This window comes from Mobula hypostoma, chromosome 2 (genome assembly GCF_963921235.1).
Source record: "Mobula hypostoma chromosome 2, sMobHyp1.1, whole genome shotgun sequence".
Lineage (NCBI taxonomy): Eukaryota > Metazoa > Chordata > Chondrichthyes > Myliobatiformes > Myliobatidae > Mobula > Mobula hypostoma.
In genome coordinates, this window is record NC_086098.1 from 234,754,144 (window position 1) to 234,769,602 (window position 15,459).

The following is a 15,459-nucleotide window of genomic DNA, read 5'->3' on the forward strand; positions in this document are numbered from 1 at the left end:
CGATCTGGGCTGGGCGCCTGCCGGAAGCTGTGGTGCCAACGCGCGGTGAGCCCTTTCTATCTGTAGGTCTTTTGCGGCCGGTATATCAAGGTTCTCTCTAAGCAGCTTCTCCACGAAGGGAATCATCAATCCAGGTTTACCTTCGGTTCCTTCGGGAACTCCGTAGATCCTCACATTTTCCCTTCTCGAGCGGCCTTCTTGATCTATTAGTTTCCACTGGAGCTGGTCTTGTAGCTTCAGCATTTCTGCTATCACTTCCTCGGCGTTTTGTAGCTTCTCTTCAATTCCAACAATCCTCGCTTCGGCTTCATCTATCCGCGAGTTAGTTTTTACTATTTCTCCTTTAATATCTTCCAGCTGTTTGCTGTTATCTTGTCGGAACTCGCGAATCTCTCCGAGAATCAAAGACAGAGTCACCGATTCCCCCTCATTATCTCTGTCCTGGCTTGCCGTGGGGGAGCTAGACCCGTCGCCTTGCTGCATCTCTTTATGTTTATCAGCCTTCGAAGCGGACTTTTTATTCTTGTTCTTAGACATCATCCTTGCCCCTTTTATTAATATAGTTATGCAACATTAAGTATTTGTCTAAATTCGATTTTGGGGCAGTTTACCTTCTTTTTGTCGAGAGACCTTTTCCTTACGCCGCCATTCCCTTGATGACCCGGAAGTCCCCCCGGGAACCTTGGTTTTCAAGAGATATTGAGACCCTGGCTAAGAAAAAGGAGGTTCATACCAGTATAGGCAGGCATGAAAAAAATAAGTATTTGAGTAGAAGAAATGCTAGGGAACATTTGAGGAGGAAATCAGGAGGGCTAAAAAAAAGTCATGAGGTTGTTATAGCAGATAAAGTGAAGGAGAATCCTTGGGGCTTCTGCAGTTATATTAAGATCATAAGGTGTGGGAGCAGAATTAAGCCATCTGGCCTATCAACTCTGCTCCCTCATTTTATCATGTCTGTTCCATTTTCCCCCTTGGCCCCATTTTCCTGCCTTCTCCCCATATCCCTTCATTCCCTGACCAATCAAGATTCTTATCCTCTGCCTTAAATATACATAGACTTGGCCTCTATAGTGGCCTGTGGCAACAACTTCCACAGATTCACCACTCTCTGGCTAAAGAAATCCCACCCCCCCCCATATTAAAAGGATGCCCCTCCATTCTGAGGCTGTGTCCATTAGTCCTAGACTCTCCCACCATTGGGAACATCCTCTCGACATCCTCCCTGTCGAGGTCTTTCAACATTCGATAGGTTTCAGTTAGGTCACCCCCTCGTTCCTCTGAATTCCAGTGAATACAGGACCGGAGCCATCAAATGCTGTTCGTATGACAGACGTTCAATCCTGGAATCATTTTCATATGCCTCCTCTGAACCCACTCCAATGTCGGCACAAACATTTTTAAGATAAGGGGCCCAATACTGCTCACAGTACTCCAAGTGAGGCCTCATTGCTTTATGAAACTTCAACATTACATCTTTGCTTTTATATTCCAGTCATCTTGAAATGAATGTTAACATTGTATTTGCCTTCTTCACCATCAACTCTACCTGCAAATTAACCTTTAGGGAATCCTGCTCAAGTCCCTTTGTGCCTCAGAGTTTTGATTATTTTTCTCCATTTAGAAAATAATCAAACCTTTCACTTTTCTACCAATGTGCATGACTATACACTTCCCGACGCTGTATTCCATCTGTCACTTCTTTGCCCATTCTCCTAATCCAAGTCCTATAGCCTGTCTACCTCTTTTCAACTATCTGCCCTTCCACCTATCTTCATATTCTTTGCCAACTTTACAACAAAGCCATCAATTCCATTATCCAAGTCATTGATGTTTGACGTACCCCTGTGGAACACCACTCGTCACCAGCAGCCAACCTACCCTCAGGAAAGATGTAAATAAGATTGAAAGAGTGCAGAGAAAAATTACCAGCATGTTTCCAGGACTTGAGGACCTGAGTTATAGGGAAAGGATGAATAGATCAGGGCTTTATTCCCTGGACTATAGAAGATGGAGGGGAGATTTGATAGATCTATACAAAATTATGAAGGGTATAGATAGGGTAAATGGAAGCAGGCTTTTTCCACTGAGTTTGGGTGAGTCTGGGATGCGAGTTACTAGGTTAAGGGTGAAAGGTAAAATGTTTAATGGGATCATGGGGGTCTGAGGATCTGTTAGCTCTGACGAGATGTTAGAAGGTGTGTCAAGTCAGCAGCCATCTGTGCAATTGAGATTTGGACCTTAGCTGAGGAGTGCGACTAAAATGAGGAGGCCTTGGCCACTCTGTACTGCCACGCACTCTGAGGCGAATTAAAAGATGCCCTTGCGTTAGGAGAGCTGGTAGAGAACTTGGGCTCTGATTGATCAGTCCATCTGCCTCAATTGCTTGGCGGAGCAAACGTGGGACTATCAAGAGGTTGAAGAAGGCTAGCCTAAGCCCAGCCTCGTCGCCTCATAGTTCCACTTCCCAGCCTCGGACAATGACCAGCCCAACTCCTGCACAAGATCCTGTCAAGGCAGTGCACCGCCAATGAGAATTCCTGGCGTTGGAGTCGAGGTTGCTACTGCTACTGTGTGCCTAATGTCCGAAGCTGCAGCTGTTGGGTAACTAAGACTGGCCAGTGTTAGGAGGATTGGTGACTGTAGCAGCCGTTACTCCCATCCCTACGGATTGTGGTGTAATACTGAAGACAGATGTCCTGGGGAAAGAACTGACGAAGAGTGAAGGCCTTTGTGGACTCTAGGCCAGCTGGTAATTTCCTGGACTTGTGGACAGTCCATCACTGCCAAGGATATGCCCAACAATTCTGGAGTCCCAACAGCAAAGCATAAGTGAGCCAGTCACTACGTCCCATATTAAGGGAAAGGCTCCTAAACATAGCTCTTTGGAACTTAGTCCCAGGCAGACAAAGACAATTCGTAGTGCCTCGTTACTGTTGTCTGAGGGTACGAATGAAGATTTGGGCTCTGTTTTGACAAAAGACTAGTGAATCTATGGAGGAGACTCTGGGGTCTGCCGAATTGCCCCTGCTACCAAAGGAGCCTCAGAGGGATGTTCAGCGATAGTTGCAACACTCAAGCTGGTCAAAATATCTTCCTCCTACAAGGATTTGGAAGAGGTCTTCAGCAAGGAAAAGCCTCAACTCGTCCACCGCACTGACCCACGAATGCAATAGATCTATTGTCTGGTACTTGTCCTCCATGGAGGTCAGTTGTATGTGCTCTGTGGCCCGGAGAGACGCACTATGGAGAAGTACATAGAGGAGCCACTTACTATGAGGTTCATTCGTTCCTCCACTTTACCAGCTGCCACAGGTTTCTTCATACAGAAAAGGGAAAGAAGCTGAGGCCCTGCATTGAATATAGAGAGCTGAAATGCATAATGGCCAAGAATTGTTACCCCTTTCTGCTGCCTTCAAGGTACTCCAAGGGACAATAGTATTTTTGAAGCTAGACTTGTGGAGAGTGTACAATCAGATTTGCATAAAGAAGGGTGACAGATGGAAGATTGCATTCAATGTACCAACAGGGCACTGAGTACCTGGTTAAGCCTTTTGGCCTAGCTAACATGGCAGTAGTTTTCCAGGCCTTCATAAACGACATACTCAGGGATGCTCTCCATAAGTATGCCTTTGTCTGCTTAGACGACATCCTAATTTTCTCCAAGTCCATGGTGGAGCACATCACTCACGTCAGGGATACCTTAAACAGGCTTCCAGATCATTGACTACTTGAATTTTGAAAAAACCGAATTTCATGTGACCACAGTTTAATTTTTGGGTTTTATCATCTCTAATGATAATCTCAAGGTGGTCCCTATTAAAATGCAGGCAGAGATTGGCCACAGCCATCCAGTGTGAAACAAGTCCCGACGATTTCTGGGATTTGCCAGCATTTACGGAAACTTCATAAACTTCAGCTCAGTGGTGGCTCTGCTGATGGTACTAAGATGATCCATGGGCCCTTTTGTTTGGACTACCGAAACATGGGCTGCTTTTGCAGAACTCAGACAGCAATTCACAACAGCTCCCAGCTTCTTCATGGAAGTGGACGACTCAAGACATCAGAATGGGTGCAGTATTGTCTAAACGGACACCCTCGGACAATAAGCTGCACCCATGTGTTCTTCTCCAGGGTGCTATCCCCAGTAGAAGTAAACTATGATGTTGGAAATGGAGAGCTCCTCATAGTCAAGTTGGCCTTGAAGGAATCATGTCATTGGCTTGAGGGGGCCAAGAACCTTTTTACTGTGTGGACAGACCACAAAAACCTGGCTTGTATTCAGGAGACCAAAAGGCAGGCCAGGTGGTCTCTTTTCTTCAACCAGTTCAATCAGAATCAGATTTTGATATCGCCAGCATATGTCGTGAAATGTGTTAACTTTGCAGCAACCGTACAATGCAATATGTAATTCACCAGCATTTTTTTTGTGTGTTGCTTGAATTAAAGTAAATATGTGTATACAAGTACATGTAATCTATCCCACTTTCCTTGTCTCCCAGTTGAAACCTGTGAGTACCAGTCCTTTAGCCCCACTATCATCAGCCCCACCGCTACCCCTTGATGGGGAACAGGTTTTCACCAAAAGGAAACTATTGGATTCATGAGCTGTTCGGATTGTTCAGTTCTTCGTTGGCTGGGAGGGGTTTGGACTGGAGGAACGGTGCTAGGTTCCAGAAGGGGGCATCCTGAACCTAGCTGTGATCCATGACTACCATCAATATCACCCCAACCAGCCAGGTCCATCAGGAGTTGGCCATAGGGGAAGGGGTCCTTTTACACTATGCACCCGACCACTCCATCTTCTGGGGTTTAGACACTCCAATTCTTCAGAGTGTGCCTGGCTAACATGGCCCCTTTAAAGATTCCGGCCTGCTCTGCAAATTGGCGGCCATGTTGTGGCACCAGTATTTGGATATTTAAAGAGCACCTGAACTCGGATTTGGTGCTCATTTGTCAGCTCAACTTTGGTCAGTTTGTGATTGTGATTTGGATTTGTCTCGTTTGGCTTCTCATCTAGCATCTAGTCAAGAATCCTGTTCTTGTCTCAGTCTCGAAATCGTGCCTCAGTTCTAGTCTGATACTCTAGCCTTTGGGTCCTTACCATCCTCGCCTAAGTCTCATCACAAGCAAGTATAGGTAGTTAGAATCAAAAGAGGCACTTGTGGAGTATACGACATGCAAGAGAATAATTAAGAGGAGAGCTAAAAGAGGACATGAGGTTGCTCTGGCAGTCAAGTGAAAGAGAATCCAACTGCTTCTGTGAATATGTTAAGTGGAAAAAGATAGTAAGGGACAAAATTGGTCTTGAAAATCAACATGGTCATCTATGCACAGAGCCAAGAAAGACGGGGAGGTCTTATATTAATTTTTTGCATCTTCATTTACTCAAGCAACAGCAAAGCAAATATAGAACTGAGGCTAAAGAGTATTGAGGTCATGGATCATATTCAGATTCTGGAAGAGAGTGTGCCGACTGTTTTAAAGCGAATAACAGAGATAAATCCTCAGGTTCTGACAAGGTGTTGCACCATGCTTTGTGGGAGGTTACTGTAGGAATTGTAGGGGACTTGGCAGAGATGTTTAAAACATTCTTGGCTAAGGGCAAGGTGCCGGAAACCTGGAGAATAGCTCATGTTATTCCATTGTTCAAGAATAAGCCAGGAAATTATATGCCAGTGAACCTGATGTCAGTTATGGGTAACTGGAAGTCTGTGACTAGTGGTGTGCCACAGGGATTGGCACTGGATCCTTTGTTGTTTCATCATCTATAAAAATGATTTAGATGAAGTGGTAAACTGGATCAGCAAATTTGCAGATGACACCAAAATTGGAGTCTAGTAGACATTAAGGAAGGCAGTCAAAGCTTGCAGCTGGACTGGACCAGTTTGAAAAATGGCAGATGGAATTTAATGCAGACAAGTGTGAGGTGTTGCAATTTGGAAGGGCAAACCAGTATAGGACTTTCAGTGAACCGTAGGGCATTAAGGAGTGTGGTAGAACAGAGGGATCTGGAAATGCACGTTCATAATTTCTAGTAAGAGCATTACAGATAGATAAGGTCATTATGAAAGCTTTTTACACATCGGCCTTCATTAATCAAGGCATTAAATACAGGAGTTAGGTTGTTATGTTGAAGTTGTATAGGACATTGCTGGGGCAGAATTTGACGAACTGTGTATTTCTGATCATCTACCACAGCGGTCCCCAACCACTGGGCCGCGGACCGGTACCGGGCCACAAAGCATGCGCTACCGGGCCGTGAGGAAACTATATGATTTGGCGATATGAGTCAGCTGCACCTTTCTTCATTCCCTGTCATGGGCGGCACCTTTCCTCATTCCTTGCCGGGCCGCAAGGAAACAATATGATTTGGCGATGGGAGTCAGCTGCACCTTTCCTCATTCGCTGTCACGCCCACTGTTGAGCCATTACCCACGCGTCATCCATGTCAGCATGGGAAGGAGATTAACTCCTTGAGCTTGCAAATTACGGCAGGCTGAAAAGTATGTTTGACATAACATCTCTGCCGGCATTCTGGATCAAAGTTAAGGCTCAATATCCTGAGATAGCCACGGAAGCACCAAAAACATTGCTTCCATTTCCAACATATCTCTGTGATGAATGTAACGAAAGCTAAATTGCGGAATAGACTGGACATAAGGAACCCCGTTCCAGTATCGCTGGCTCCCATCACCACCTGATAGGACCGTCTTGAGCCCAGGGCTCCCACTGATTCAGCGATATTGGTGCGTTGCAATGATTTTATATGTTCATATGGGGAAAATATGCGCTGTGTTTAATATCCAAACGTTACTTAAAATGTTATGATGCTATTAACTTATATAACCATATAACAATTACAGCACAGAAACAGGCAATCTCTGCCCTTCTAGTCGTGCTGAATGCTACTCTTACCTCGCCCCACCAACCTGCACTCAGCCCATAACCCTCCATTCCTTTCCTGTCCATATACCTATCCGATTTAACTTTAAATGATAATATCGAACCTGCTTCTGCCACTTCTACTGGAAGTTCGTTCAACACTTACTTCAAGCTTCCCTGTCCTCCCCTGGTAATTGACTTGTCGCTATATTCATGCGAGGAAAATATGCGCTGTGTGTTTAATATTAAATTCGTTAGATAAACCCTTTTTCTGACAGGGAACTTAATTCAGAGGTGGTTGTATATGGAATGAGCAGCCAGTGGAAGTGGTAGATACCAAGTTCTCTTGTAATATTAAAGAGAAGTATGAAAAGGTACGTGTGCAGATAGAGGGGACTGGGCAGATAACCTGATCGGCATGGACTAAATTGGCAGAAGGCCTGTTTTTTTTTGTGCTCTACTTACCTAGATTAGATTGGTTTTAATGTTGTAAAGAATAAAAAAAAGTGAGGACTTGGATACTTGTAGAAACTTCTTTAAAAAATTGAAGTTCAGTGGTAACTAAATGGGGTTTCATCTGCAGATCACAGTGTTTTTAACTGTAAGCAGAAAGTGAACAGCACTTAAAAAGTGTGACAGAATAGTTGACTCATTCAAGGGTTCTTGCAGGGTACAGCTACAGAGCTGGTGATCTGAGAAAGTGTGTGAAATTTTCTAAATGTCCTAAAAGGTCGTAGCAGATCGGAAAACATCAAATATCAGTTGTTTAGTATGACAACAGGCCATTCAGTCCACGACATCCATGGTAACCGTCATATCAACTATAATCAATATGTCAACATTTGATGTGAAGTCATCTTTGCGTCAGCAATGCAGTTGTTTGTCAAGGTGCTATAGAGTACTTGCTGCTAGCATAGGCAATGTTTTGCAAATGCCAACCAGCAGGGTGGGGAAAGTTCTTCCTCAAGTATCCTCTATGGCTTTTGCCCTAAACTTGCGCCTTGTAGCTTTGAACCTGTGCTCTTTAATTCTGAATTGGTGTACATGGGTGAGTTGACCAAACTAGATAAATTTGCTTGATGATAGGGATCAGGCGGTTGCTCTTCTGATTAGAGGCCTGTGACCAGTGGTGTGCAGAGATTGGTTGTGTCCACTATTGCTTGCTACATGTATTAATTAGTTGGATGAAATTGTAGGTGGCATGATTTGTAAGTTTGAAGGTGACAAAGTTGTTGGTACAATGGACAGTGAAGAGGGTTGGTTAAGATTACAACAGGATCTAGGTGAATGACAAATGGAGTTTAATTCTTGACATAGCATTTTTAGTAAGTTTGATGAACGAAGGGTTGCTGTCTAAAGGAGATTCGATGGGTAGATTGGATATTAAAGGTTTATGGCATCCTTTCATCCGCTGGGAAGTGTAAAGAAGTCGTGTTCCAGCTTTATCACCCTTTGGTTAGGCTGCATTTGAAGTATTGCTTACAGTTGTGTTTGCTTCATTACAGGAGTCTTTGGAAAGGGTGTACAAGTTATTTATTGGGATGCTACCTGGATTTGAAGGTATGAGGTATAGAGAGAGGTTGAACAAACTAGGGTTGTTATCTCGAGTGTTGAAAATAGAGATCTGAAAACTAAAGGAGGCAGATGTAGTGGGCGATCAGAACCTTTATCCCAGGGAAGAGGATTACAATCAGTATTGAGGACATGCTTGGCGGGGGTAGTTTAAAGGACAAATATGAAAATGTTTTGTTTACACGGAGTGGCATGTTCCCAGTAGAAGCACAATAGTGGCATTTGGGAAGCTTTTAGATAGACCTGAATATGCAGGGATTGGAGTGATATGGGTCATATACAGTCATTAAAGATTTAGTTTAATTTGGCACAGACACCATCGGCTGAAAGGCCTGTTCCTGTGCTGTACTGTCCTAGATTAAGCCATGGCTGGGTATGCACAGTAAATGGCAGGATTCTGAGGGGTACCATAGAATAATATACCTTGGGTACACATATATAATTCCCTTAAAATGGTGACGCAGGTACACAACATCTAGTCCAAGAGACTGGACATCATATTACAACTATGTAAGACATTGGTGAGTTCAGGCTTGGAGTGTTGTGTGTCATTCTGGTCACCTAGCTACGGGACAGATGTCATTAAGCTGAAAAGGGTGCCAAAAGGATTCATTCCCAAGGATGTCACCAGCACTGAAGAGCTTCAGTTAGGAGACATAAACTGGAACTGTTTTCCCTGGAGCATGGGGGGATAAGGGCATCCTGGATTCACTTGACTCCATAAATTAGAGTATTGAGTACAGGAGTTGGGATATTATGTGGAAGTTGTATAGGACATTAGTGAAACCAAATTTTGGAGTATTGCATGCAGTTCTGGTCATCTTTGTACAGGAAAGGTACAAGATGAAAGAGAACAGAGAAATTTTACAAGGGTGTTGCCAGGGACCTGAGTCGGAGGGAAAGGATGATCAAAGTTCAAAATAAGTTTGATGTCAAAGTCACCATATACAGCCCTGAGATTCATTTTCTTGCGGGCATACTCAACAAATCCATAAGAGGATAATAACCATAATAAAATCACTAAAAGACCACTGCAACTTGGGCGTTCAACTAGTGGACAACAAACTGTGCAAATACAAAAAGAAAAATAATAATAAATGTGCAAAAACTATTGAGAACATGAGATGAAGAGTCCTTGAAAGTTAGTCCATGGGTTGTGGGAACATTCCAGTGATGGGGCAAGTGAAGATAGGGTAAATGTAATCAGGATTTTTCCACTGAGGTTGGGTGAGACTAGAACTAGAGGTCATTGGTTAAGGGTGAAAGGAACCTGAGGGGGAACAGCTTGACTCAGAGGGTGGTGTATGTCTGAAATGAGCTGCTGGCGGAAGTGGTGGGTGCAGGTTCAGTTGCAACATTTAAGAGAAGCTGGAATAAGTACATGGATGTGCAGGAATGGAGGCCTATTCAGGTGTGGGTCAGTGGTACCGTGCAGAATTAGTTTGACATAGACTAGATGGGCTGAAGGATCTGTTTCTGTGTTGTGCTGTCTGGCTCTGCTGTGTATAGTTTGCACCTTCTGGAATGGTGTGGGTTTCCTCCAGATGCTCCATATTCCCTCCACAATCCAAAGACATCGGTAGGTAGATTGCCCTTGTGTAGGTGGGTAGATACTGAGAATGTTTCAGTTTTGGGAATCCAGACTAGGGATTCCCACATAAGACTGAAGCAGAGGTCAAATTTCTTCTCGAGGTTATGTATCCTTTGAATTCCTTCCCAGGGTGTGTGCACGATGAATTGCTGAGCAATTAAGTCTGTTGTTAATGCATGGGCTCCTGAGGAATTGAGTGATGCTGGAGTGGACAGAAAAGTGAAGTTGAGGTTAAAACTTGGATCAGCAACAATCTTACTGAATGGACAGGCTCAATTTCACGTGGCCACTTCCTCTTCTAATCTGCTTCTGTTCATGTGTACACAACTTCAGAGACTGTTCCTGTGTAGCAGGCTTTGCAACTGAATGACTGTTGATAACTATGTTGTCTGTGGGTCAATTAGTAAGCTTGGCTCTTAGAATCTCTCCACCCTTCATCTCAGGTGCTGCACGAAGTGCATTTAATCACTGATAAATCCAGTATTGTTGTAAAGTAGTCTGTTAGATGTGAGATCTTTATGCTAGATTTTAGTTTTTAATGTAGTGTTTTTACGTTATCTCTAGACTGAGTTTTCAGTAAATCAGGTTTTTTTTAAAATCAGTGTTACAGTCATTCAGTAAGATCCTGGATGAGCCTCTCCGTCAACTCTACTTCCCTGCCAACCTTAGAATCTTTGTACAAGTACAAAGTAAGGTCCTGGATTGTACAAGTCAAGACTATGTAGCCCATGTCTCTAAAAAATCAAAGCAATTGCATTCCCCCTACTTACTTTCCTGTAACCTTTTTCCAGATCCACTCTATTTCCCAGATACTGTCACCCATTCACAATTTAGATAGTGTAAGGGAACAGGACCATCTAGAGGAAACAACATAGTTACAGGGTTATAGATTGTACATAGTTACAATCTGATTCCACATATTTACTCCCCAAATATTGCTCACATTTTTGTTTTACATTTTTATTCTGCATGTTACCTTAAAATACAGCTGGTGTCTGAGCAGAAAATTGATTCTCTTCATATTTACTGCATAGGTATTACAGAGTTTTAAAATCATGGACTACAGTTTGCTGGTAGGAGTTCATAACATGGACCTAGCCAGCCGGGAGCGGGAGTCTGAGGGTCAGCAACCTGGCCTGGATGGCACTGGAGCATCAGATGCACGAAGACCACTGGGCCAGCGCTCCCTTTACTCAACGGCAGTGGAGGCCATCCAAGGTGAATCGCGCCTTGGAGCCACCAGTGAAACTGATGAACAGTAAGTCTGGCTTGACCGTGTAACCTGTGTGTATTGGCATTGGACAATATTCTGTTGGCTTCACCTCAAAAATACAGCAAGTACTCTTAAATGACAGGCTTGTGAGTTAATGTATTGGTAGCCCTGTAGTTATGGGACTGATTCAGAAGGCCTGGATTATTGGGTCATGAAATTCAGCATGTCAACTCAGGAGTTGCATTAAATAAGGTCATTGTGACACAGTAAATTTGAAAGTAGTGAACAGTCATAGTAACAGTGAAATAGATTGAAGTGAAATCCAACATGGCCATTTCTTGTCCGCATTAAGTGCGACCCCAAAGCCAGTGTGACTTTTCACTACCCTCTGAAATGGAGGTAACTATTCTCTTGAGAGGGTAGTTTTGGATGGGAAGTAAATGCTAGTCATGTTAATGACACCCATCCCCTCTGAACAAGTAACAAATGAGTATTATGGATGTGTACAGAAATCCAGTCTGGCATGCTGACTTCTGGAAAAGAAGCCCTCTTCCTTTGGTTTTGAATTCAACAACATTTAACTTCTGGGGAAGTGTTACGTGTTCTGCACAATATTTGTCCATTAACTGGCGTTAAGGTCGCAATTAAATGATCCCAGTGTAACAGTGAAAGTGCTTTGTTAAGTACATTGAGGTATTGTGAAAATGTTCTATGTTCCTCACTTCTAGTCTCGCTCTCATACACGGTTTCAGTAATGCTTGAAAAACTATGTATTTGGTCCAGTGTTTTCCCTGTGTCTGATGCCAGGAAGCAGCAAGGTTTCAGGAGAGGACTGTTTTAATAAATAAATAAATACAGTTTTATGTGTTCGCATTTAGGATGGGAGGTATTCCAGCTCGGAACTCCAAGGGGGAGCGCCTCATGCTGTACATTGGCATTATAGACATATTGCAGTCCTACAGGTAAAATACTGCTAATTTTTACCATGTTTCTGCTTACCTGAATCTGCATGCATCCTGATATCGTTCTGCATCCATTTCAAATTCTTGCCCTTGTGTTCGAATTTCCATATGGCCTTGCCGTACTTCTCTCTGTGGCCTCCCGTGGCTCTCCAATTCTGTTGGTTGCATCATTCTAATCCTGCATTCTGGAATTCCCTCCATAAACCTTTTACCCTAAAAAAAAAAGTTCCTCAAAAATTCCCCTTTTGCCACTGCTTCTGATGCCCTATCCAATTATTGTTTAATTCATTCAGTGACAGATTTTGATAAGATTTTCTCTCCAGCAAATTCTTTTCAGAAAAGTTCCTACTCTACACAATATTGACCACTTCTTAGACATGTTACATGCTTGTGTGACTTATCTTTTCCTTCTGTGGCCTAACTCTAACACCTTCACATTTTCATATGCTCCTTCCCTGCTGTTACACCCTGTCTCAGATCTCCTGACTCCTTTCTTGTACATCTTTGAATTCTGGCATTAGCAGCAGTTCCCTTTACAGACTGGGCCCCTAGCTCTGAGATTCCTTCCCTACAGTCATCTGCCCAATAGCTCCCTGTAACATTTGTTGCCAAATTTAATTTGATGTTCCATGCAGTAGATAGCCTAAGTGATGTGTAGAAATGCCAGTATGTGGGTGTAATTTTAATGCCTGTTTAACATTCTTTCATTTCTGTTTTAGGTTTATAAAGAAGTTGGAACATTCTTGGAAGGCCCTTGTACACGATGGAGTGAGTAACAAGGACAGCTTGTGTCCACATAGCACAGGGTCTTCAACTACATCGCATCTGATTATTCTGAATGTCTAAACGTGAAGTTGAATTTTAGTTGCTTTGTGACAACCCATCTGTCTGTCCACTAAATTTGAACAAAACAACTGAATAATTCTACATTGGTCCTGTCAATCTCCCCACTCTTTCCCAGAATCACTTCTTGTTTTCTCCCTTCAAACCCTTGTATTTGCTCTCACTGCATCTTGTCACCCTAATTTTAAAGAATCAGCAGCATTCTAAAGGGAGGTTGGGGCAACTGTGACTGGCAAGGCAAGGCAAGTCAAAGACAACATGAAACAAAAGAGAGGTATACAATATAGGGAAATTAGTGGGAAGTTAGAGTATTGCGAAGCTTTTAAAAACAAAAAAGGCAATTAAAAAGCAAAAAGGAGAGAAAAATTTAAATATGAAGGTGAACAATCCAATAACATAAAACAATACCAAAACTTTCAGATATCAAACTGCTGAAAAATGACACTGGTAGTGATGGGAGATAAAGAAATGATGGATGAACTAATGCTTCCAAAACTCAAAATAATTGATTACATAAGTATTCACGCATTTCCCCCCCCCCCCCCAATATGACACACCAAATCATCACTGGTGCAGCCAATTGGTTTTAGAAGTCACATAATTTAATGGAGATCTGTTTTTGGAGACCTGTGTGCAGTCAAGGTGTTTCAATTGATTGTAGTAAAAATAAACCTGTATCTGGAAAGTACAACTGCTGAGTCAGTATCCTGGCAAAGACTACACCATGAAGGCAAAAGAACATTTCAGGCAACTTTGTGCAAAGGTTATTAAAAAGCACAAGTCAAGGAGATGGATACAAAAAAATTTCCAAGTCACTGAATACCCCTTGGAGTACAGTTTCAAAGGTACATTTAATGTCAGAAATGTATACAATATACATCCTGAAATTCTTTTTCACAAACATCCACGAAATTAGAGTGACCCAAAGAATGAATGACAGTTAAATGTTAGAACCCCAAAGTCCCTGCCCCAGCTCCCCCCCACCCACCCACGCATAGGCAGCAGCAAAGCAACGACCCCCCAGCAAAAAAAGTGTACCCCCCACTGAGCACTCTAGCTTGCAGCAAAGCATCAATAAAGACACAGGCTTGCAGTACCCCCAAAGACTACTCATTCATCTGGTAATTTGACATACCACAGGCTCGCTCCCCTTCTGCCCCTCCCCCATCCAAGCAAGAGGGGAGACATAACAAACAATTCACTAGTTAACAATGTTAAAAGTCTGTTGCGTCGCTTCTTCTGTGTTCTGTGCCCAAAGAACTCGGGTATCTGGGCACGCAGCCAGCTTGCTGCTGTTGATCTTCCATCTCCCACGACACACCAGTTTCCTGCAGTAGCACCAACTTTGAGTTCACCTACCTCCAGAGCCACAAAATCCCGGAACCCTGAAGGTGCATTAGTCTTCTAGGCCACGTCCTTGGCATATTGAATAGCGGCCAGTCGTGAGACCCCGAGAACAGGTCATGTTCTCACAAAGAACCGAAGTCACCTTGTAACTCCAGGTCAGGCTCTTCAAAGAAGCTTGAAAGGGAAAAATAGAGATACTAAAGATAGAAACAGAGCTGTTTCAGTAGGTGCAAGCAAAAGAGTCGCTGTTAGGCACCATCGTTCTAAGCTCCTCTGTCAATCATCAAGAAATGAAAAGAATATGGCATAGCTGTATACAGTGGCATGCAAAGGTTTGGGCACCCTGATCAAAATTTCTGTTACTGTGAATAGCTAAGTGAGTAAAAGATGAACTGATTTCCAAAAGGCATAAAGTTAAAGATGACACACTTCTTTAATACTTTAAGCAAGTAAACATTTTTATTTCCATCTTTTACAGTTTCAAAATAACAAAAAAAGGAAAAGGGCCTGAAGCAAAAGTTTGGGCACCCTGCATGGCACTGCTTAGTAACACCCCCCTTGGCAAGTATCACAGTTTGTAAACGCTTTCTGTAGCCAGCTAAGACTCTTTCAATTGTTTGGGGGATTTTCGCCCATTCTTCCTTGCAAAAGGCTTCTAGTTCTGTGAGATTCTTGGGCCGTCTTGCATGCACTGCTCTTTTGAGGTCTATCCACAGATTCTCAGTGATGTTTAGGTCAGGGAACTGTGAGGGCCAGGGCAAAACCTTCAGCTTGCGCCTCTTGAAGTAGTCCATTGTGGATTTTGAGGAGTGCTGAGGATCATTATCCTGTTGTAGAAGATATCTTCTTTTCATCTTCAGCTTTTTTTTTACAGACGGTGTGATGTTTGCTTCCAGATTTGCTGGTATTTAATTGAATTCATTCTTCCCTCTACCAGTAAATGTTCCCCATGCCACTGGCTTAAACACAAGCCTTCTAGTTCTGTGAGATTCTTGGGCTGTCTTGCATGCACTGCTCTTTTGAGGTCTATCCACAGATTCTCGATGATT

The 15,459-nt window shown here is 43.1% G+C and overlaps 1 protein-coding gene across 4 annotated transcripts in view; it reads left to right on the forward strand.

Annotated features, from left to right (window-relative positions):
- Positions 1-15,459, forward strand: part of LOC134342924 (phosphatidylinositol 4-phosphate 5-kinase type-1 alpha-like) — a 103,344-nt gene that overhangs the window by 62,376 nt on the left and 25,509 nt on the right. For all 4 annotated transcript variants that reach the window (XM_063041626.1, XM_063041628.1, XM_063041627.1 and 1 more), the window contains 3 exons: positions 11,080-11,303; positions 12,137-12,220; positions 12,940-12,988. In XM_063041626.1, coding sequence (XP_062897696.1) covers positions 11,080-11,303; positions 12,137-12,220; positions 12,940-12,988 — 357 coding nt within the window. The remainder of the gene's footprint in view (positions 1-11,079; positions 11,304-12,136; positions 12,221-12,939; positions 12,989-15,459) is intronic.